At 41.0% G+C, this 24,989-nt stretch overlaps 1 protein-coding gene across 46 annotated transcripts in view; it reads left to right on the top strand.

The window, feature by feature from the left end:
- KALRN (kalirin RhoGEF kinase) overlaps nt 1-24,989 on the top strand; it is a 692,908-nt gene that overhangs the window by 398,722 nt on the left and 269,197 nt on the right. For 30 of the 46 annotated variants that reach the window (XR_015164343.1, XR_015164397.1, XR_015164395.1 and 27 more), the window contains exons 15-18: nt 7,949-8,115; nt 15,943-16,062; nt 20,853-21,071; nt 24,281-24,430. Coding sequence is in view for 37 of the 46 variants with exons in the window: in XM_086402125.1 (XP_086258251.1) it covers nt 7,949-8,115; nt 15,943-16,062; nt 20,853-21,071; nt 24,281-24,430 (656 nt within the window). In the remaining 9 variants the exon portion in view is untranslated. The remainder of the gene's footprint in view (nt 1-7,948; nt 8,116-15,942; nt 16,063-20,852; nt 21,072-24,280; nt 24,431-24,989) is intronic. The other 16 variants (XR_015164387.1, XR_015164413.1, XM_086402117.1 and 13 more) reach the window with 1 other exon arrangement.

Below are 24,989 nucleotides of genomic sequence, written 5' to 3'. Positions count from 1 at the left end.
ACTTCTTTTTCTATTTAGAATTTATTCGTTGTTTATCCAACAAATGCATGGACTCTTACGTTTCAGCTGCCACTTAGCAGAACAGCCTTTGAACTCAGAGCTGGAGAGAGCCATAGTGGTTCCCTAGTCCAGAAGGAAGAAGTTATTGGTCTGGGCCTAAAACTAGTGGACTGCCAGAGCCCAGGTCTCCTCACCCCCACCACCCCAGGTCCTCCAGGAAGAGGCAGGCAGGAGCTCAGGCCATCAACTCTGAAACACAGTTGGTCCATGTCTCTGTTGATTCAGAATCATGAGATTGTCAGACAGACCTTAGCAATCAAACTTGACTTTAGGGTACTGTGCTTCTTTTAATGACCTGAAAGGGGACATACAAGCATTCAAAGGAACTTCACTCCTAACTGGAGGAGAGACAATCTAGTAAATTCTATTTACTTTGATCAGCATTATCTTCCCTTGAATGTTCATTTTGTTGTGAACAGGCTGCAGCTGTCTGTGAGACACTGTTTTCAGGGTGCAGATCATGCTCCACACAGCTCCAGGAGGAGCCCTTATTCACTTTGTGGTATATCTGGGGATTATTTTAAAAATGACAATACCCAGATACTCTGATTTAGCACCTCTGAATGGGACTTGGGCCTTGGCAAAACCTTCTCAGATGATGCCACCGTGCGGCCAGGGCTGAGAATCACTGCTTTTTATCGTGAAGGTTAAATCACAGCAGCTGATATCTCTGATGTACCTTAGGACAGCAACTTCCAATTGTGGTCCCCAGATCAGCAGCATCAGCATTACCTGAGTACTTGTTAGAAATGCAAATTCAGGTGCCCATCCCCAGAACCTGCCACATCATAATCTCTCAGGCATGAGGCCCAACAGTAAGCCCTCCAGGTGATTCTGATGCACTAATCAAAGACTGCTGATCTAGGACCTGCTCTAAGTGTGGGCTCTGGGCCAGCAGCACCAGCATCGCTCAAGAGCTGATTGGAAAGACAGAATCCCAGACTTAGGAATCTGAACCTCATTTTATCTTCAAGTAAATTATGTGCACTTTAAAGTTTGAGAAGCAGTATTCTTGGCCACAGATGTACCTTTTCAAGGCCTTATTACAGAAGGGGAAAACTGATGGAGAACCTTGTCTGGACTCAAGGTTTCACCCTATAGCTTGTCCTCATGATCCTCGAGATAGCTGGCTATCCAACTAAGATAGGGAAACATGAGAGAATGCAGACACAGTTCCTAGGAAGGAGGCTGTGCAGAGAAATTCTGCAGGTATGCTTATCCCTTCATCCCTCAGTACTGATGTGTCTCGCAGGTGGAGAGCCTCATCTGCCTGAAAACTTGCGGCACTTAGGAGCAAGGTGCTGGTATGATCCTCGGCAAGTGCACCTCTGTCCAAGAGCCAGATATCCTTGGTAACAGAAAGACTGCCAGGAGCTAGCAGTCCCTGTAGACCGACTGTGCTTGGCGGCCACCTTAACCATGAGGGCTGAGTGGGTGAAACACCCCAGGCAGATGGGCTGCCCACCCCCACATATCCTGTTCTAGAAATGAGCTTTGTCAAAAGAGCCTTGATTGGCCTCTTCAGCCCTCTCTGCTGGGACGGCTGTTCCCTGCTCCTCCTTGGCTAGCTGTTCAGTCTGGCATAGCCCACGAGAGCTCCAGTGGAGTAGTTCCAGGGCTCTCAGGGAAGCTTCCTCTGTCTGCTGCCATGTGCCTGTCCTGCAGAGGAGGTGTCTCTCTCATCTCTGGCTTGGAGGGAGGGCAGCATCACACCGGAGCTGGGACTGCGAGTGGAAGTTGAAGGTGGACTGAGAGTGGGCCTTGCCAAAAACCTGGGTGGCTGACGAATGCAGAACTTCAGAGACACAGCAGTCAGGGAACAAATAGGTTGGGCATTTGCCTTGTATGTCTAATGAATTATATTTGAACTAGAGGTAAAAAAAAAAAACAAAAACAAAAAAAAACTGCTGTCTCAGAAAAAGAACAATTGGAAAAATGAAGAATTTGGTTGCTATGTAGCCTTCCAAGCTGAATTAATTAAGGGCTTATGCTTTGATTTTTATAGGAATAAATGGAAGTAGGGAATTTCCTTACACTAACTTTTAGGTGTGAACTGTGTAACATTCAGCCAGGTTCTACTAAATCCGCCTGATTTGCTAAGAGCCCAAACCAAAGCAAAAGCCTCTGCTTAAATCAACATCAGCCTTAAACGTAGTTGGCAAAATAGGAACATTTTCTTTACCAGCACATTATTTAGGGTTATCTACTGGGCCTCAACTTAGGAAGTGGCAGGTTTTTCTGAAAAGAGTCATGCTGGGTCAAACACGCTGGCAGAATTTAGAATTCAAGGTCCAGCTGCACCACCAACAAGCAGTCTGACTTTGGAAGTCACTATTCTTTCTCTGTAGACCTTAGTTTCTTCTTCTGTCTAGCGTGGAAGGTGGGCCTTCATTCTTAAACTTCCCTTCAGTTCTCACTTGCCATGATTTAGCCTCACTGCCCCCACTGGTTATGCCCCAGCTCGTCTCCCTAATGTTATCTGACCATGCGACTATTACATGTGACCTTAGAAATAAGACAAGAGCTGTGTATCTTGTGCATATGTTCCTTTCATGGTTTAATCAAAGCATCAAGTTCTCTCTTTATGGAAGGTCTTTAAGTGAAAACTCTTTGGAGTGTGTGGCAATGGTGCTTAAAATTTACTGTGCTTGGGAAGAACCCAGCCCCAGCACTTAAATTAATTCTTAAAGTAGGTTGTGAGGATCACTCGTCTCTTTGAACATAGAGGTTAATTGTACAGCCAGGTGAGATTTCTGGGTTGGAATATGCATCATACCTCCCACTGCATGGGTTCCCTGAGCATGTTATCCAATCTCTCCAAGCCTCACCTTCCTCTAAAAACAGCAATTATAGGAATCCTAACCATATGAAGTCACTGTGAGCATCCAGGGGGGTGAAACATGAGCCTGGTATGAGTTCAGTAAAGCTTGATAACTGTTGTACATTGTACTGATACTGTAGCTCACACTGAATTCTATTGGGGTTATTTGTGTTCTGTAGCTTCTCCAGCAGTGTGAGGGCGGGTCATTTCCTTCCTTCTCTTTACGTTTCCAGCATCCAGCAGAGTGGTTATGTCTCACTCATAGCAATTTCTCTATATTGACATTTGCTGAATTAATCAAGTGAACATAAGTCTGGGAGAAACCAATATACATAAAAATCAGTTCAGTTCAGTTCAGTCGCTCAGTCGTGTCCGACTCTTTGCGACCCTATGAATCACAGCACAGCAGGCCTCCCTGTCCATCACCAACTCCCGGAGTTCACTTAAATAATGGACCACAAATAATTGTACTTATGTTGTAAAAGGAAAAAAAAGGCCTGTCTTCTTCCAAAATGTAAGCTACTCTGGGGTGAAGGAATGCGGCTCTGAGAGGAAGGGAAGAGAAGCTGATGTAAAATGATGGTTCTCAGCCTGACTACATATTTTGGAATCACCTGAAGAGCTTCTTAAAAATACCAGTGTCTGGATCCCGCTCCTCAGGGATTCTTAGTTAATTGGTCTAGAGTGAGCCCAGATTTTTTAAACTTCCCAGGTGATTCTAATATATAGCCAGGGTTGAAAATACTCATCTAAAAACCTGATTAAAGGACTTTGTAATTTCAGAACTGGGTGTTAATTGAGGTAGTGACACAGAAAGAGTGGGGGGAGGAGAAAAGAAGATGTTCTCTATCTGAGGCAGACACAGATATTTAAAGAACATACAAACAGTTGAAAAACATGTTACAAGTATGGGCAGCATAGCCAGAAATACCTAACTCTACCCTAGACCACAGCCTCCTCTCTCCATGAGGAAATTAAAGTGATACTCTCAATCTGGCAGCAAAGGAAAACAAAATAACATTTTATTACTAACTGTGGGCTTGAACCCTCAGTAATTGCTATGCTGAACGTTCTGGTAACTGAGTGTACCCTGAGGAATGTCTCTGTCCCTGGATCGCTGACCATTGTTTCATCTTATCCAGTGGATCCCAATCTTTATTGCACATTGGAATCACCCTGAGAACTTTAAGGTGGGAATTCCTGTTGCCTGGTTCCTACCCATAGAGATTTTGATGTTATTGGTCTGGGCTGTGGCCAGGACATGGTGACTTTTAAAGTTCTCCAGATGAATCTTATGTGAGCCAAAGTTGAGAGCCTAGTCTAGTAGCATCCAAATCATCATTTCTAATGATATACTTTGAACAAGCTCATAAACATCTGATGGTAAGATTTTCTATTTACATTTTATATAAGTCATTCAATAGTCCCATCAGTAATCAACACAGAATATAATTTCCCCCAAGGGAAAGGAAAAAGTGGGGATATGGGTGTTTTTGAGCCTACTAAATGCCAGGCCCTGTATCTACCTTATCTCTCTTAGTCCTCATAACAATCCCGAGGACTCAATGTTCATATTCCCATCTTACACAGGCTCAGAGGGGATTTGGAACCCAGAGCCTCACTGTTAATAGGTTGCAGAGCCTGCATTCCAACCTAACTCTGTCCCCAGAGCTCTCAGGTTACCCGAGTTCTTCCTAAAGAGGCCCCTGTGTTCATTAAACAGGTATTTTGGGAGTATTATGTGTCAAGCACTGTGCTAGGTCCTAAAGAAGCTGAGATACATGAAATAGAAATGGCCCTGGCCCCAGGGAACCTACATTACTGTGAGGACACAGACAAGTTAGTAAGGAACTGACCTCAATGGAAGTGTTCTGACACAAGGATATTTGCAGGACATTGTGGAGGTATATCAGAAAGAAATTTCAATACAGCTTTCTCTAGAGAGGCTGACAAACTATTTCAGTATGAATATATTTCATTACTTGATGGAAAAGACAAACATCTTATTGCATCTCTGGAGAGCCCCTAAGGAAGACAATTAGGCCTCAGATTAGATTGAAAGGAGTAATGTCAATACACGAAAATACTCTTTGCTATTGATTGATGCTGCTTACCAGTTGATGGGTATTAGCTGAGACTCATGTCAGTGTGCTTGTGGGCACCAGGAAAGAGGCATGAGTTTCTGTTCTTCTAGGTATTGCTGGAGTAACTCTGCATGTTCCTCCCATTCACTTCATTCATGTGATGAGTTGTTGAGTGTAGAAATGCAATAGGCATTGTCTTCACCCATTTTATTTCCTGTTCATCTCATTAAAAAAAAATCAAGTGAAATTAATGAAAATGAAGGACTGGAGTCTCAGGGCAGGCAGGTTCTAGATGGTGTTCTAAGCAGGTGGCTGGCCCCTTTGATGAGGTACGAGGCTTAGATAGCCCATTTGCATGTGATGTGGCAGATGTGAGCCATGGGCTTCCCATAGAAAGACACTTAGCCCAAGCCCAGCATACTAAACACCAGAGATGCATGCAGAATGAAAATGAAATGGAAAAACATCTGCATTGTGGCTGGAAGCAAGGATCTACTTCTGCAGGTGAATCTTGTATTACATTTTTAGGAAGTAAACATGGAAGTCAAGGGTCATCCCATGATGCCTAGCAATGCAAAGGTAGAAATTTTCCTTTTATCTTTTTTTATTTCAGTCAAAGTGATGCTCTACCACATCCTCTTGGTAATTGAAAATAGTAAGTGGAGGGAGTTGACTGCCAAAAGAACAAGCCATTCCCTTCTCTGTCTCCCACAGATACAGATTTTCAGGACCTGGGACTTAGAATTATGAAACCAACAGAAAAAATAAACATGGAAAGATACTGAAATTACTACATGTAACACCAGAAAAAAATCTCCCACTCTCCCATATTGTCTTATATAAAACACTATTTTTGGCTCTAGAACTGAATTTCCCTTCACATGTATAGACTTTCTTTATACATTCCCACTGCATCAGGCCACTGTGTTGGTGGTGGCGATGATGAATTTCTGATGTTTCAGTCAAAGTGAGGGGGGAGTCTCAAAAGGGCGATTTTTTTATGTGGCTGTACACTGAGATTTTGGGGCTTCTCTGAGTGTGATCTCCATGGAAGTAACTATACTTTGGCACCCTGAACTTCATGGTAGTTGGGATTCTGTTTGTCAGTATCAGGACCACAACTGCACCAGGTCATAGATTCCAGGATATGGGCTCAGGGAAAGGATCTGGACAAAATTAAGAATCTGAGGAGCCAGGTGGAGTCAGGGATCAGAAGGAGGCAAGCAATCCAGAGTTAGGATTTTCCCAAAGCCAAGGACCTGAGCAGGGCTTAATCAGAAATAGCTGGACAGTAAGAATCAAGAAATAATACAACTTGCATGAAGTTGGAGATAGGAGCCAAGAAGACATGAATGTCAGAAGATAGAAAGTTGAAAGTTTGAGTCAGGAACCAGGAAAGCCGTGGGACTGAGGAGCAAAGCATGTTTATTGTTATCATATGTTAGATACTTATATATATATTATATATTATCTCGTTGAATCCTCCCAGCCAGCTCCTGAGATAGGTGGCTAAGTAAAATCCCATTGTACATATAAGGAAAGTGAAGTTTCTGAAAGCTTAGGTAACTTGCCAAGATCAGGATTCTGATTTGGGACAGGCTTCACACATTCCATGTGCTCTATCACAGCAAGTAAGGAATCACAGTCAAGTCACTAGAGGACAGAAGGACCTTGATAACTAGGCAGTGCCTTTGCTCCATCTTAGAGTTCCTTAGTGACCCTTGCTGAAGCAGAAATCTGTTGGAGAAAGGCTACTTTAGGCCTGTTGGTGATAATGTGTGAATAGGAGCTCTGGTTTGGAGAAGAGAGAAAGTGTGTGTGTGTGTGTGTGTGTGTGTGTGTGCGCGTACGTGCGCACGCACGCACGCATGCCTGTGTGCTGGGAGAGGTACTCCAAAAAAATAAGACAGGGAGGTGAGGGGTTTTACACAAGGAGTGGAGCCACAGCTTCTGCCTGGTGGGTGTTGATTCGTCTCCCCTCAAAGTCAGGTGATTGGCAGTTTATTAATAAACTTTGGGAGCCCTTGTTGGTGACTGGTGGGGCTTACTAATGCTTTGAATCAGTAGAAGGATGAGCAAACTCTCCTGTGGGCACAATTTTAGTGTGATGATTTTTCTAAATGGATAAATACTCAGTGTGTGCTAAGTCGCTTCGGTCGTGTCTGACTCTTTACGACCCCATAGACTGTAGCCCACCAGGCTCCTTTTTCCATGGGATTCTCCAGGCAAGAATACTGGAGTGGATTGCCGTTTCCTTCTCCAGGAGATCTTCCCCACCCAGGGACTGAACCCATGTCTCTTGTACTAGCAAGTGGATTCTTTACTGCTGAACCACCTGAGAAGGCCAAGTACTCAGTACCCCTGTGATATTGCTGGGGTATGGTTATCAGGCATGTTTGCCTGTATTTGATAAACAATAGAGCTAGCAGGTATTTCTAAGAGTGCTTTTTTAGGGAACCTAAGTAGTTGACTAATAAAATTACCACTGGCCAACTATTCTCTTCAGAATGCATTTAGCTTCTAATCTTGAATTGCATCTGACCAGCTGAAAGAGAGTGTGCCTTTGGCAGAAGTTCCTGAGACAGCGTCTTTTGGGCTTTGTTTTGTATTTCCCAATGTAATCCAAAGGCTTGGTTGTGAACATTCTGGGTGTTGGCAAACCACCCAGTAAGGACTGCTGTATGTGGTCTTGTCTGGGGATGGACTCCAGTAAGCCACCTCTTTGACTCCAGTTGGTAAGGAGCTGATCATCTGTTAAAGAGTTGTTCCCTGGCAAAGGATCAGTTAATCCAATAGAGATGGTATGCTTTGAGCATCTCAAAGGCCCATATGGTGATTTATCCATTTTCACAGAGTGATATGCAGAGGTTGGGAGGGTACTGGTGTCGTCTTTCTGAATTCCAGCTTTCATATGCATGCTGAAGGAAATGTAGTCTTTACTGTACTACCTGGTTTTTAATTGTTTACATTTTGTTTTAATCAGGGATTGAGTTAATCTGTGAAAAAGACATTGATCTGGCAGCCCAGGTACAAGAGCTATTAGAGTTTCTCCATGAGAAACAGCATGAGTTGGAGCTCAACGCAGAGCAGACCCACAAGCGACTTGAGCAGTGCCTCCAACTGCGGCACCTCCAGGCCGAGGTCAAACAGGTGAGCCTGGCCCTCCACCTTCAGCCTGGGCTTTCCAGTGGCTGAGTCTGGTCTGGGCCTGCTCCTGGTATTGGGTAAGGCATGAAGAGCCTCAGGTGTGACCAGAACTTAGGAATAGGTAAGTTAAGGAATGGTTGTATTAGCTTCTGAAAGCTAGTCTGCCGTCTATTGACTCTAACAAATAGATCTAATGGTCCAGTGGCTCAGACTTACAAACCCATGATTTCTCCGGCATATAACAATCTAAGGAGAACATCTTCTCAGGGCTTTTCCAGGTTGTCCTCAGTCACTGAATCCATTCTCTTCCTTTCTGTCCTCAATCCTGCATAGAGTTCATGGGAAAGGCAAAGCCTTTATCAATAGACATATTCAGGCTTTAGAGCCAGACTGATTAATTTGGGGGCACCTACGTGTCTAGTAAGGACCTAACATATTCTTGATAATAAGTGGTAGCCATCATTCACTTCCCATTATTCTTTTCCGTATGTTTGTGGTTTTTATAAGAAAATGTTCTCGCCACGTTAAAGCCAACTTTAAAGAGTTCTTACCTGTATGAGACATGATACTATCTATTGTTCTAAAGGATATTCCTGTACCATTCCTAGGGATTTATAGGAACATACACACAATGACCAATGATACATTTTAAAAATACTATATATTTATATTATAAACAGACTAAATGGGAATTTTCAGCATAATGATTGGTGACTTCCTATTTAGACAAAGTGGGACTGAAGAAATCCGAATATAATTATAGTTCCACTTATTGAGTGTCATAGACCTTTTATACCTATCTCTTGATCAGTCCTCACAACCATTCTCTGAAACAAACATTACTCTCCTTTCAGAGGAAGTCACTGAAGCTTAGCAAGGTCACCAGACAAAGGTCACACTGAAGAAAGAACTCGCCATCACCTTCCCCATGTCCAGGAGAACTTCCTGGCAGGCTAGACCCCACAGCACTTCACTGTTTGCTTCTTTTGCTCCAGACTCTCCCAATCAACCCGTTTCCCCTGCTTCCTCTAGGCAGAGCCCCGCCCAAAATATCATGTTCAGTAACCGCTAGAACTTTTAGATTTAAGTCTATCAATTTAGCACAGGGAACAAAAATATATTTTATAATTATTTCTTGGTCCCTTTTATTCAGGGTAGTCCTTGTTAATGCCTGTGCTTATATAGTTATTATATAGTATTTATTATAATGTGCAAAATTACCTTCTCTGCCCCCCTTCTTTTCCAATCAGTGCTGAGTTCTCACATTCTGTGCTAAAGATTCATCTTTAGCACCAGTGACATCACTGAGCCCTAAGCAAAGCCAGGTCACAGCACTGCCATCCAGGTTTTTTTCAGTTTAATTATCCTGGGGTCACACCTAATTGTCTGGAGAGACATGTTACTCGTGATGACATGGTAGAAATCCTAGCAGGCCCAGAGTAGGGATGAGTATTCAAATTCTGAATCTTTTTTGGCAGCAATGATAGTAATTTCTTTCTTATGAGAAGTACTTTGAGAAGTACTTTCTCATTTGTGATCTCAATTTAGGAGAAAAAGTCCATGAGAGAGAGTGGTGTACATTTACTTTACAAATGAGGAACTGAGGTACTATAAGATGAGTGTTCCCAGGGCCTTGTGGCTGCTTAGCTGAAACTGGAGCCCAGGCCTCCTAAATCCAGACCTGGGACTTCTTCTCTGCTCTTTGTTCATGGTCATCTCAATAAACTGGATAACAGGAAAATTATTCCTAATTGAATTTTTGAGATGGAAGTACCAGACCACCTTACCTGTCTCCTGAAAAACCTGCATGCAGGTCAATAAGCAACAGTTAGAACCAGACATGGAACAACGGACTGGTTCAAAATTGGGAAAGGAGTACAACAAGGCCGTATATCAGCACCTTGCTTATTTAACTTATATTATGCAGAGTACATCATGTGAAATGCTGGGCTGGATGAATCACAAGCTGGAATCAAGACTGCTAAGAGAAATATCAACAACTTCAGATATGCAAATGATACCACTCTAATGGCAGGAAATGAAGAGGAACTAAAGAGCCTCTTGATGAAGGTGAAAGAAGAGAGTGAAAAAGCTGGCTTAAAATTCAGCATTCAAAAAACTACGATCATGACATCTGGTCACATCACTTCATGGCAAATAGCAGGGAAAAAAGTGGAAACGATGACAGATTTTCTTTCCTTGGGCTCCAAAATCACTGTGGATGGTAACTGTGGCCATGAAATTAAAAGACTCTTTCTCCTTGGAAAAAAAGTTATGACAAACCTAGACACTATTAAAAAGCAGACACATCACTTTGCCAGCAAAGGTCCATCTAGTCAAAGCTATGGTTTTTCCAGTAGTCATGTATGGATGTGAGAGTTGGACCATAAAGAAGGCTGAGTGTTGAACAGTTGATGCTTTAAAATTGTGGTGCTAGCATAGACTCTAGAGAGTCCCTTGGACTTCATGGAGATCAAACCAGTCAACCCTAAAGGAAATAAACCCTGAATATTCATTGGAAGGACTAATGCTGAAGCTGAAGCTCCAATATTTTGGCCACCTGAATCGAAGAGCCAACTAATTGGAAAAGAGCTTGTTGCTGGGAAAGATTGAGAGCAAGAGGAGAAGGAGGTGACAGAGGATAAGATGGTTAGATAGAATCACCAACTCAATGGACATGAATTTGAGCCAACTCTGGGAGAGAGTGAAAGACAGGGAAGCCTGGCGTGCTGCAGTGCATGGTACACAAAGAGGTGGACATGACTTAGCGAAAGAACAACAACATCATATAATTTTGTTTGCATTCTTTATTTTTTATTTATTTTTGTTACAGAATTCATAGTAGAGCCAACTTTCTAATTATGTTTTTCTTGACTGTGATGAAAATGGAAATGAAATGAATTTTTAACTTTCCAAGTATACATTCTGTATAGGATGGGGAGCTAAAGGATGATAGGTAGTTTGTCAAGTGGGGAAGTAGATTAACCAAATATGGATCATCCAGGCTTGACTAATTGCATACATTCCCATTCAGTATTTCATGAATTATAGAGCAAAAAAAAGTTCTTCTGGAATTTCAAATTCCAGAAGAGAAAATTCTAGAATGAGAAAATTCCTTCTTCTCTTCACCATGGCAAGAATGACACATGGGGGATTGTAGTTCAAAATGGTACTGGATGGCTGAGATCAGCCTTTAGGAAACCACGAAGGCCTTGGCAGCGGATATCAGCCCTTGCAGGTGCCGAGGGGCTGCTGTTCAGTTAAGCCATTATGCATCATTAAACAGACTTGTTCTCCTTGTCAGCGTGGGCTCTTTCTTTAGGGAGTCATCGAATCCAGTTTCAGAGAAGGCATTCGGTGTTTGATGGAAGTTGGTGGAGCAGGAAATATTGACTTGGAAGCTGTTGACACTTGGAAAGAGGGAGTTAATTTAGATGTCAGTATTGATCATGTGGGCTAAATTTAGACACCAGCTTGAGAGTTTCTCTTTGGAATGTACTCTCAAAAAAAAAAAAAAAAAGACACCTTAATTGAAGTGCCATTAATAGAGACAGAAAGGGAGAGGACAACACTGTGTTATGTCTCTGTCATTATAGCGCAGAGGTTAAAGGTTTAGATTTGGCCTTCATAACCTATGTGAAGTTATACCACAGTTATATTAAACTGGAGCTCAGAGGAGCAGTGATATCACAGACGTTGACTAAAAATAATTTTCAAGTATTTAGAACAAATGAAACTGATTAGTGCAACTGATTTGCTTTCTGAGGGATTACTTAGGATTTTGTGTCTAAGATAAATGGCCCCAGCATCTCCAGAGAAATGCTGAGTCTTGAAGGAAACCACTCCCCTGATTCCCATGGTCCAGGGCCCTAGACCACCCAGATACCCCCTTTCTTCTAGAAAAATTGTTCAGATTATTCTCCAGACCCCACAGAATGCTCTGATTGTTTTCTAGGAAAATTGCTACTCTGGTAAGGATGACCTTACACTTATTAGATAATTGAGGGAGATTTGAAAAACCTATTTACTGGGCATAAAACTAAATGAATGCCCATATGTATTCCTGCAGAGCAATGCATTTAGCAGAAAATAGGCCAAAATGGATTTGTAGGATGTTGGAGCTCTGAGCTATGGGAAAATAAATTGTACTTATTTGTCTACTAAAGACATTGACTTAAATTATCCCTGTGGACTAAATACTGGCCAATATTTTCATATGATCAAGATAGGAATTTAAAACAAAGGAGAAAATATTACCTTATCCTCATATTCATATAGAAAATACCATTTAATTCTGTTCACTGTACAAAATTAAAAGGAGTTGGAGTAGTACCGAAAGATAGGCAGCCATAGGGACAAGTATCATCCATTTGTTTCAAAATGGAGATAATTAAGAAGACACACAGAGTCTATAAAACCATGAAAGATAAACATATATAACTCATAAATTGTGAATTTTTTTAACTAAGAAATACTAGAAATATAACAGGCTCCCATTTAACCACCTGAGAGGCTGACGATTTTCCTGTGGTTAGAGTTTCAGAAATGACTGTGCCTTGTGATAAATCATCTGCAGTAGCAGGAGCCTCATAGGTTTCCTGTCAGTGTGACCTAGAGAACACAGTCATAGCCAAGCAACTTCCCCAACCTACGTGGGCACAGGGTCCAGCTTGCCCAGCGTAGGTGGCATCATCATTTTGGACATTCACATCTAGTTAACCAAATCCACCCTTCTCCCAACTCGGTTATCTGAGCTTCTAAACGAAGCAGATCTCTGTGTTCAGTCCCCCCTCAGCCTGACTGAGCTGAATTGGTGACTTAACTCCCAAGCCCCCAAGCAGCAATACTCTTCCCAACCCTCATTTCTGCAGGGCTATGTTTCTCTGTTATCCTGTGGTTATAGGGACAGTCTTTGAATTTTGAAAGGAGTATGGAATATTATGGCTCCAAGTGACCTTTAAAGACCATCTAACCTGTTGGTAAACTATGATCCAAGATGAATGATCTATGTAAAATGTGTGTTTATAGGATTACATCTTATAGTTTACAAAATACTTTTACAGTAATTATTTCATTTCAACTATACCTTGTGACTTACCATTTTACAGATAAGAAAACTGAGCCTCAGGGAGATTAAATGATGTTTCGAAAGTCAAATAGCTCAAGATTAGTGGGCCAATATTTCTCATGTTACAAAATTTCTTCTACTACCTTTCTCTCATTTGGATGCTCACAGAGAATAAATAACCAATTTTATGAACCAGGAAGATAAAGGATGACAGTAATGGAAAATTATACCAACAAGAGTTATTGATCAGAGCGCAAAGACTGATGATAAGAAAACAGCTAAGGTATCTATATCTCATCAGAATATACAAATGAACTCTGCAAATACTAGAATATAAGTTGGTATTCCTAAACTCTTTTTCTTCTCATTGTGAGAGGTATAATTGTAGAATCATAGTTAGGTTTGTCTCGAAACTAAAAATCACCACCATCATCAGGCTTTGCCTTTAACAGTATGCTACATCAACCCTGATACAGGAAAGAAAGATATCCTACCTTTACAGATGAAAAAGCTGTGGCTCAGGGGTGGCTTTATCAAGTAGAAACAAAGCCAGGTGTTTTGACTTGAGATTTTGTGTTCTTTCAACATGGTCTCAGTTCTGCTTCTAGGACTGAGTCCAGGACTTCAACATGGGAGATTTGATTCTAGGAAGATAAAAATGCTTGTAGTTTAATCATTGGCATCAGTCCCACCCCTGAACCAAGCCATTGATTAAACTGCCATGCATTTTTGTCTTCCTAAAATCAAATTTCCTATTTAAAGTTCTGGAATGCCTTTATAAACAACATTTGGGAAATAAAAATGAACAAGGATATCAAGGATATGGCATGATTTAATGTAAGATGCAGAGACTAAAACCTATCATATTTCTAAATGGAGAATCTGGTAGATGGAGATCCCACAACTATAGCTATAACTGATGCTTTCAGTTGGCTCAGAATAGAGAGAAAAATATTCCAGCATGAACTCAAGAGGCCCAGAGGGAGTCAGATTGCCCCACCCCCCAAGTGTTGATTTGTGATGCACATTGAGAAAATGTTTCTCTGACACCCTCAAATGAATCTTGAACCAAGCAAGTTGTGATGAATCATGGCAGAAGGACTTACATAGTTCAGAAATATAAATTATGAGCTCTATTTTCCAAAGGAGTGAAGCATTTGGGCATGCAATCTGTGTATGCATGTACCCAAACTTACAGCCAGCTTTTAGAAATCATAAGCGCCTCTAGTCAGCCAACTACAGTGCACCAGTGGCATCAGAGATTTCACACATACACTCTGAACAGTTATTTCCTGCAACTAATTGCTTTACAGATTGGCGTCTCATCCGCAATCTGCCAGACTGCCCGTGAATTAACATCTCAATCCAAATAGCCCAGCTTCAATGGGATTTATGTCCCAATGTTATCCATGCACAATATGGCATCAGTCATTGTCTGCCCAAGGAGAACATTTGAGAAATGCCAGTGAGGGTTATGGAAAAGGAGACTAGGATTAGTATTTTTCTAATTGTTTAACATGAAGAAGTTGAGAGAAGAAAAAAAAAAAAATCTCAAAACCTCTGAAACAGATTGTGATGTCTTCTGCTTTGCCTTGAGGGAACAGATGGATGATATTTACTGATCTTGAAATTTCAGAAGAACTTTTATTTCCTCTCCAAGCAAACTCTCAGACTCTTTAATAAAGCAAATATTTGGCAATTTTCTGATGACCAGACACAAGGTAGATTTTCAAGGCCTAATACTTCCAGTTTGATTATTTGCACCAGACTCTATTAGCTGGGTAATTGCCACATTTCCATTTCAGCTAGGACTATCTAGACAGTATCAGCTGTTTCTCCTTCTATTCTAATATTCTCTAGCTGAATTTTCTTTCCCCCAGTACTAAGTTAAGGTCACCTAGAAATCTTACTCAGCCTAGCCATAACCTCTAAATAAATCAATTATAACATACTCTTTTGTTTTCTAATGATCCAGTGTATGGGTGATTCATACTATTTTGCTTGTTTTCTTTTTCCTCCTTTTGGGTTGTTTAACCAATCAAGGCTGAGACTTGTCTACTCTTGGCTATTTTGCAAACCGTAGGAGGTTGGACCCACTTTTCAGGTGTGACTTGGATATTTTCCACAGTGACTTGGATATTTTCACTCTTTCAAAAATGTTACTGCATACCTGTCATATGAAAAGCACTATGCTAGGCATTGGGTGAGATTATGATATGACTCATGTATTAATCAAGTCTCCCAGAAGTTTACATTCTAACGAGGGGAGATGAAACATAGGTCAAAATAACCAAATAAGGCAGACTTCCGTGAGTGCCACAGAATGGTCTGGTTTCGCTAGATGATGAAGAAATTGTTTCTAATAGGTGTGATGAGATATAGAAGATTTCAAGCAGTTGTTGGCCTTAAAAAAGAAAAGGATACCATACCGATATTCCATACATATGGAATTTATTTATTTTTACCATACTGTGTTCCAGAAGGAACTTCAGAAACATACCTACAGTGCAATCAGATAAAGTAATGTTTAAATTAAGTAGCTGAGGAGACTGGGATTGAAGAGTGATAAGGGTAGGAAAGAAAATGTGAAGCTGGGAATAAGATTGGTACTTACAATAAATATCTTATGGCACAGGGTTCCAGATAAATTTGGAGAGATTTTACTTATCCAGATCCTTCCTATCTTCTCTTGGTTGCAGGTAGGAGATAGTGAGCTATCCGACTGAAGGCCATTCACCTGTGCTCTTGTCCCAACTCCCTAGGTCCTAGGATGGATCCGCAATGGGGAGTCAATGCTCAATGCCAGCCTGGTCAACGCCAGCTCTTTGTCTGAAGCAGAGCAGCTACAGCGGGAGCACGAGCAGTTCCAACTAGCCATCGAGGTAACACCCAGATCTGACTGCACTGTCCTCCCTTCCCTTCTCTGCTGTGCAACTTAGGCAGGATGATTCCTTAAGGTGTGGGTTTTCCTTTATGTGGTGAAGCCATTACTCTTTCTTGTGAAATGGGCCAGGTAGCTTCCTTATCACCCAGGAATTAGAGAAGCAAATCCAAGGCTTCATCACCCCAAGGAAGCCTGGTATTAGAAGACAAGTATTCACACTCCAAATGTGGTCTTTTTTATTAGTACCTTTAACCTTCAAGGCCCTTGGTCCATTGAGTCTTTTAATACCTTATGATCTATGCATCATGTGAAAAATATAAAGCTAAAAAGTTAGAAGTCACTTCCAGTTGAAGCTCACTCAGAATTGAGGATAAACAATTATAGAAGTCAGTAGTAAATTAGGATTCCATTTTTAAACATTTGATTTACATGTAACATTTAGATTTCATTGTCAAATCTGCCTTTTAACAAGAGCAGTGAGCACAGGAGCAGACTACACTAGATAGTTTGTTTCACTGAAAGTAGTTGTTCAATAATGCGGGTGGAAGTCATATTTAAAGAATAAACTAAAATCAGAAATTTACCAACCAAGGCTATTTTAAAATAAAATTCCACTTGTGATAGTCTAATGTGAATTTTGTCTAGCTTTAAATAATATCTTTAATTATCCTTTGTACTGGAACATTTCCTTCCCAAAGAGACTTGAGCTGATTGCTCTAGAACAGTATGGAGAAAGAGTAGGAAATAGGACATGGGAACTATGCTAAAAATAAGTTCAGTTCCAATGGGAAAAGAGATAAAGAGAGAAAACCTCAAAGACCTGCATCACTTGTGGTTCAGTATAGAACTTAACCCACTTTTGAATGTGTAAGAAGTGCAAAGGTATTATCTTCTACTAAAGAAACACAACAGTGATAAAATCTTAACTGTCTGTGTCATGAAGTTTATCTTTAATACAGTGGTCCAACTGATTGCTAGCCATTTTTAAACTAGTATTGATGGATTTCAGCCATTAATTTTCGAAAAGCTTTCTTATATGTGAAAATGTAGCATTAACATGAATGTCATACTTCTCTAAGACGTTTGATAACTTCTTAGGAAATATTGCGTTTTACTGGCACACCCAAATATTAGGGTGTTGGGATCTATTCATTGTGAAGGAAAAATCAAGATTGAGATTATAATAAAAAATTAGGCCCACAGTGGTCAAAGCCCCATTGAGAGGTGGCCGTGAAGAAAATGAAAGTCGGGCAGTCACATTCAAGGCTTGACGTGAATCTGTGAGAGACACTAGGCGAAGAAGGGACAGCTGTTGGCCATACCTCCTCCTTACTTACCTTGAATGTGGATGTTTACCTGCCCTGTCAGATAATTCAATTTTCAGTCCCTTAATTAGATGTTGGGCTAGTAAAACCAAGTGTCGTGACCCACTTGAGTGTCTCAATGAGCTAGTAGAAAATAGTGGGTAAATCCGTTAGTAATGTTACTGAAATAGCTAAATTCTATCTGACTTGCTTATGCAGTATACACAAATTTGTATTAGATGATGTTGCATCCTTACAGAATAGAGGCTTACTAAGCATCTGTGTCTCTAAATTTCATGGATGCAACTTGATCAAATATTCCTAGGATATATGTTGAGATATAAATGCCTGTAGAGTTTGTCTGTGGACTCAAGAGGACTTGACAAAACAAACAGGATTTCTGGTAGATCTTGGGAATGGAAGGTGGGTAGGGTCTGCAGCTTGGCTAGAATAATGACAAGAACAGAGCCAGAATTTCAACATATGCTCCTTCTCCAGGTGGCATTATGCTTCTCTCTAAATATGTCAATTTAGACCAGGTTCTGCACTGGGGGAACATATGCCAGGTAGGGTGTGAGCAATTTGATAGGAGATTTTACTAGTCTGGTTTTATTTAACCCATTTTGATACTGTTACTGGAGGTCCTTACAGTGATAGGGAACATAATTTGACTTCTTGGGCCCTAAGAAAGAATCCTGGCCTCTAGAAGGGAAAATAAAATAGCTCTATGTAAGACAATTATATAATTTATTGTTAGAACTAAGACTCTTTTAAGAGAAAAAGTGGGAACTAATAATAACTAATCCAGAAAAATCAGCATGGACTAGAACTCTCATGGGAAAACCGAGATGTTTGCTCCCCCTAGCTTGATTGGCCTCATCTGTCTGAAGGTTTTGGTCTCCTTAAAGAAGGTCAGAATGTTTACCTGAAGTATACTTGGTTACCGAAAAACTTCCCCAGAGCCATTCAGAATGCAGAGCAGTAGACAGCTCTCCAGAAATACAGCTTTACAGATTCGTATTTGTTAGTATCCAAATGTTGTGGCTGACGTGTCTTCAAGAACTGTGAACATCATAGAGGCACCCTTGTTTTTATAACCTGCTTTTTAAAATCCATTTTTATTTGAAATCCTCTTATGCATTCTAAGCATAAGCACTATGACAGTAGTTAAAACTGGATAATAAATTCAGTTGATTTGGTTTGGTTTTCTTCCATGTCCCCCTACTAAATATGAACATCCTTGATAATCCATGTCTCAAAGACATAGCACTTAATAAGATTAGATAATAGTAGAAATAAATGCAAAATAATGACTCAAGCTTAGTGAAGCAGAGATTATGTCATATGCATAAGAGTTTATTATTTAGGAAATGAAAGGGAAGAAGAGGCTCCCAGGACTATTAGATATTAATGAGTTTCAAAATAAGGAAGAGGATTTGTTACATAGCATAAATTGTAAGAAAATTAAAGTTACTCCTCTACTCTGAGAAAAAGGTACAATAAAGGTTTATGATGACAATTATATGCTGGTTTTATATATTGAGGAGAGACAAGATAATTATCAGAATCACTGATTCTACTTAGTGAGCCCTTCCTCTGAATGAGAAACTGTATATACCATTCTAATTGCTAGATATGAAATGATGTGATATGGTGGAAAGGACATAAATTTGGAAATAGGTCAAACCTGAATCTGATTTCATCACTTCCTTGTATGTACGTTTGGGGGCAAGTACCTTGATCAGCCTGAGCCTCAGTTTCTTAATCTGTAAAGTGGAAATAAGAATATCCACCTGTAGAAGTATCATAAGAACTAGAAAAATTCATAAGTACAGTGCCTAGCACAGAAAATACACATGACTAAATGGCTTTTAAAGAGATTTTAAGAGTTTCATTAAGTAAGGAAAATCAGCCAAGTGGTATAGGCATTCAGAAGAGGGTAGTTTTTAGTAAGTCTCAGGCTATCCAGAAAGATCTCTGAAGGTGGTCAGAGCTGAGCTGAGTGTCCAAGGGAATAGATGAGAAGTCTACGGAAGTGAACCAAAACCAAGAATGGACCTGAGGGTACTTCTACATTTAGGAGACAGGAAAAGAAAATGGTACCAATAAGAAAAATAGAGAAAGAAACCAAAGATTTGTAATGGATTATTTCTACTTGTTAGTTTATTTTTTCTAACTTCATGTAGCAATTAGGAAGATTGCTACATGATAAGAATGTGCTCATCAGGACTGAAGGCTAAATCAGTGGCAAAGTAAGGGAATAAAGGAGTCTAGGTGCTGTAGGAGGTCATGCTAACATAGCTCATGCTGAGGACAGATTCAGCAGAGGGGAAAGGGCAGCCAGAAGGTAGTTGATAGGCTGTGTAGACTGCAGTTTGGAATGAAGGTAAAGCAGGAGGTAGAGGTGAAAAGAGGGGAGGTTGTATTCACACACAAGCAATGCTTGAATGGATTTGCTCTGGGGAACTGTCCCTGCACTGCAGCCCAAGACGAGCAGAAATCATTCAGGAGTAAGGCTCTGGGCTTCCAGCTGTTCTTCCCCACTGTCAGCTAAGCTATCCTTTCCTGAAAGTGCAAAGGCCAAATTCATACTATGCCATTGGGTTGAAATGATCCCAGTAGCTGAAGCTGGGATAATATTAGCTGGTTGAAGTCCTATGGCTCATCCACATCAGTCTCTTATTTTAATAAATTGTGTTTATTTGGCTGTCTCCCTGCCACCCAGTTCTCCAACCTATTCTCCCCACCTCCTTCAGTTAAAGTGAACTCAGGATGCAAACCACACTTACCTGAATAAGAAAACAAACCTTCTGCAGTATAGATTATCCTAAAGGCAAACATAAATAATGTGGTAATGCGGGATTATATGTTAAACTGAATTATCTTCTGTACTGTTCTGTTCCCTTGACAACTAAGAGATGGTGTGAGATTCTACTCTCCTGCTTTACTAACCTGTCAAATGTCTTCCTTCTACTAGAACCCTTTTAAAAATGATCATTCGTGTTTAAAATGATTGCATTGTTGGTTGAGACTTGTATTACATGGGGATTTTTTTATGTACTGTGTTTATTTGATCTGCAGAGTGGGACTACAGCAATAGCCTCCTCTGAAAACTGATGATGAATACTTTTATGATTAGATTGGAAAAGGAGATTTAATTAATGGTTGAGTCAACCAGGAAGCAGATTTATACACAACTGTGTTTCTCTAGCACAGAAACTAAAATGTCTTTAAAACGAAGAGTGATGCAAATAAATGAGAAAGGGGTAGGGACAGGAGTTAGGGACCTGAGCAGTTAGTTAATGAAAATGTTTGATATTCATTTTTTAAATATGCTTTTAAAACAGTGATGACAACATGTTTGAATCAGTCATTTAAAGCTCTTTAACTTTTCTGCATCTTTCCACTCACGCCTCACTCCACCCCTTCCCATACCACGCCTGGGCTGTTCCCACGGACCTCTCTCTCCTCCCCTTGTGCCCAGTCCCTCTTTCATGCCACTTCCTTGCAGAAGACACACCAGAGCGCCCTGCAGGTTCAGCAGAAAGCTGAGGCGCTGCTCCAGGCTGGTCACTATGATGCAGATGCCATCCGGGAATGTGCTGAGAAGGTGGCCCTCCACTGGCAGCAACTCATGCTCAAGATGGAAGACCGACTGAAACTGGTCAATGCCTCAGTGGCCTTTTATAAAACTTCTGAGCAGGTGAGGGAGAGGGCTGTGTGGGCCTGAGACCAATGGAGGGCAGTTTTCTGCCACACATGGCAAGTCTGTAGGATCTACCTTAGCAAGAAGCCAATCCTCTCAGCACTAGCCTGAGAGTACAAGAATGATTTGTGGAAACACCATGGTTTGCTTCCATATGATTATTTCCATTAAAGGAGTGAACCACGTGATTTGTTTCTTATAAATTTCTCAAACTCACTAGATGTAGGTGTTGAAGTAGAAATTGGTTGGGCATATGCTGAATGCTAGGTTTCAGTGATGTACCAGTTAGCTCTGGCCACAATAATGCTGTATAACAAATCACCCCCAATCCCAGTGGTGTAAAACAATGAACAACTATTTTTGCTTAGGTATCTAGTATGCAGCTGATCTTGGCTGAGCATAGTAAAACTAGGCTCCAAGCTACAGGTTGGAACTAGATCTGTTCCTGTATTTCTCTTCCTTCTTGACTGGCAGGTATTTGAGCCACATTTATGGTGAAAGGCAGGGGTGCAAGAGCCCAAAATCTACTGTGCAAGTGCATTTCAAGTTTGCCTGTGTCATGTGCTGTAACATCCTTTTGGCCAAAACAAGTCATGTGTCCAAGCCAACATCAGTGAAGTGTGCCTCCTGTGAGGATTGTGAAAAGAGAGTGATGAGTTCCTGAACACAGTTTGCTGCTGCTGCTGAGTCGCTTCAGTCGTGTCCGACTCTGTGCGACCCCATAGACGGCAGCCCACCAGGCTCCCCCATCCCTGGGATTCTCCAGGCAAGAACATTGGAGTGGGTTGCCATTTCCTTCTCCAATGTGTGAAAGTGAAAAGTGAAAGGGAAGTCGCTCAGTCGTGTCCGACTCTAGCGACCCCATGGACTGCAGCCTACCAGGCTCCTCCATCCATGGGATTTTCCAGGCAAAAGTACTGGAGTGGGGTGCCATTGCCTTCTCCGGAACACTAGTTAGGCTCACAGTTCTCTGATGACAGAGAGCCGTGTTTCCTGTACTACACCGGGAATCCCATGAATGAGATGTAACCTGTCTGTCAGTGGGCCCTGCAGCCAGCATTCATCTTTACACCTTCTCTCAGTCCTCCTTTCAAGCATTTCAGAGAGGTGGCATCTTACATGGCCTCAGAAGTGAGAGCAGCAGACTAACATAATGAAGAGCTTCTCCAGTTGTTTTATAAATTAAGCACAGCCCAGTCACACCTCAGCAAGCTTTTTTTAAAAATAGAAATCGATATGCTAATTCTAAGATTTACACAGATATGTGAAGAACCTAGAATAGCCAAAAGCAATCTTGACAAAGAACACTGGAGGCTTTATACCACCTGACTTTAAGACTCTAAAGCTGTAGGGATCAAGACAAGATGGTATTGGTGTGAGAACAGACACAGTGGAACAGAGTAGAGGTTGCAGAAGTAGACCCACATATATACAGTCAATTGATTCTTGAAAAAGCAATTCAACAAGTAAAGTTTTTTAAAAAATGGTGCCGGATAACTGACTATCCATATGAAAACAATGAGGCTTAATCCCTTTGTAATATCATATATAGTTTTTAACTTGAGATGGCTCAACATGCTGAGGAGAAGTCAATGGCACCCCACTCCAGTACTCTTGCCTGCAAAATCCCATGGGCGGAGGAGCCTGGTAGGCTGCAGTCCATGAGGTCGTGAAGAATCGGACACGACTGAACGACTTCACTTTCACTTTTCACTTTCATGCTTTGGAGAAGGAAATGGCAACCCACTCCAGTGTTCTTGCCTGAAGAATCCCAGGGACGGGGGAGCCTGGTGGGCTGCCGTCTATGGGGTCGCACAGAGTCGGACACGACTGAAGCGACTTAGCAGCAGCAGCAAGATGCTGAAGGGGACAAAACACTAGATTAAGAGTCAGGAAGTTTGACCCTGAACTGACCTTACCAAAGGTCACTTTCTCTCTCTAGATTTTTGATTCTTCACCTATTAAATTAAATGACTTACACTGGGTAATCTTTCCATTTCTTCTAGCTCCCAAATTGATTGGTTTTAAAACTAATACTACCTTGGGACAAGTGTTAAGCACTCGTTTTCTTAAAGTTGTTGCATGTGTATAATCTATTTTCTCTCCAGATGTGAGCCTCCTGCTTGTTTTGAGGCCTTGTCTCAAGAGAGATGTGTGGTGCTAAAGAAATTAGCTAGAGTTCAGGGATAGGCCTTCTCATGACATGGGAAGCATGTTGGCAATGGGAGTGTTCTGCTTTGGACACCTTTCAGCTTATTTTTCAGTTCAGTTCATAACTCATAAAGCATCCTATCCAATGCCACGTCGTTTACCAAAAGAGATGACTTTCTCAGAGAGAGGAGGTCAAGGATAGTTAGAACCACTTTCCCCTGCTGCCCTAGCCAGGCAAGTAACCATAGATTGTTGAAGGAAAGTATAGAAATGGTTTCTGTTTTCTGCATCCTTCCTTAATCCCTGACACTAGGCTGCACTGTGTCTCCTACTGATGCACCCAATTTGTCTCTAAGGTCAATTAGAGCATGGCCTCCCAGACTTTTTAGAAGTGAAAAACCATCTTAACTATCTTTTAAGTTAACTCGAATTTGTTATTCCTCTGAAGGAAATGTACATTTTGCAATAGCAGGCCTGGAGATGTCATTGCCTTATGGTAGCACCTTGAAACATTTTTGCTGGAATATTTTTCCCAGCGAGGGGAAAGATAGCATTCACTTATGGTCCATAAATCACACAACATAGGCAACTTCCTCCTTTACCTCTACTTGAGGCTACTTCCTGTAGGACAAGTACAGATGGCTGGGCAACACAAATATCTTCCCCAAACCTCCTTTTCCTATTCTACCTAATATTATAGCAATTTAATATATAAAAACACTTGGAAACTCCCCAAATTACTAGTCTTTCCTCCTTTCTCGCTGTGTACATTATTCCTAGGTGATGTCATCAATCCCTGTAGCCTTCAACCATCAGCTGTCAGAAAATGATTCCAAAGTCCATACCTCAGTTGTAATCTGTCCTCCAAGCTCCAGACACTGGATTCTCACTGCCTCCTGGACTTTTTCTTAGACATCTCAGGGGTGCTGCACACCTAAGGCCACAAATTGGATTTTGAATGAAAAATGTCACTTACAATAGGGGTCTCTAAACTAATGGTCCTTATAAAACACTTCTTAAACAATTACTGAGTCTTTTCATTCATGATTCATTAGGTCTGTAGTGTCCTGGAGAGCTTAGAGCAAGAATACCGAAGAGATGAGGACTGGTGTGGTGGACGAGATAAATTGGGGCCAGCAGCAGAGATCGACCACGTCATTCCACTCATCAGTAAACATTTGGAACAAAAGGAAGCCTTTCTTAAGGTCAGAGCACATTGTCATCCAAGTTCTGGGACTTTAGCCTTGTTTTTCATCTACCGTCTCCCTCTCTCTCAGTCTCCTCCTCCTCTTCCTCCTCCTTTCTGTCTCTGTCTCTTTCTTTCTCTCTCTCTCTCACTGCTTCATATGGGCTTCCCATACTCCTGTGTTTTCTAGTTTCTTATCTAAAGGGAGGCATTTGTAGAGAGGACGTTTGAAAGGCTGAAAAGTTACACTTCAAACATTATTTCTCTCCACACTTTTTGTATAATTAGGTAATTAGAATGCTCCATTTCTGCTGGTGCTATGTATAAATATCCTGATATCCCATTGATGTTTACTGAGGAAAATACACACTTTCACTTAGTTATGTTTTATCTATAAAAATATTTTAATTTAAATATATAAGCCTAGATAGAAAACTAATAAAATACATCTTTAATAACTGGATGACACAAAATTTAGAGCAAGAGTTTAAAAAAATGTTTAGACATTTATTTATCAATCTAACAATTACCAATTACCAATAAATGTGACACTGTTTATTCTGTGTATGAAGACAGAA

The sequence above is a fragment of the Bos grunniens genome, chromosome 1, assembly GCF_055505025.1.
Source record: "Bos grunniens cultivar Pamir isolate PY7600 chromosome 1, Bosgru_T2T1.0, whole genome shotgun sequence".
Classification (NCBI taxonomy): domain Eukaryota; kingdom Metazoa; phylum Chordata; class Mammalia; order Artiodactyla; family Bovidae; genus Bos; species Bos grunniens.
Note: the sequence above shows the minus strand (reverse complement) of the source record. Positions and strands in the feature narration are given on the sequence as shown.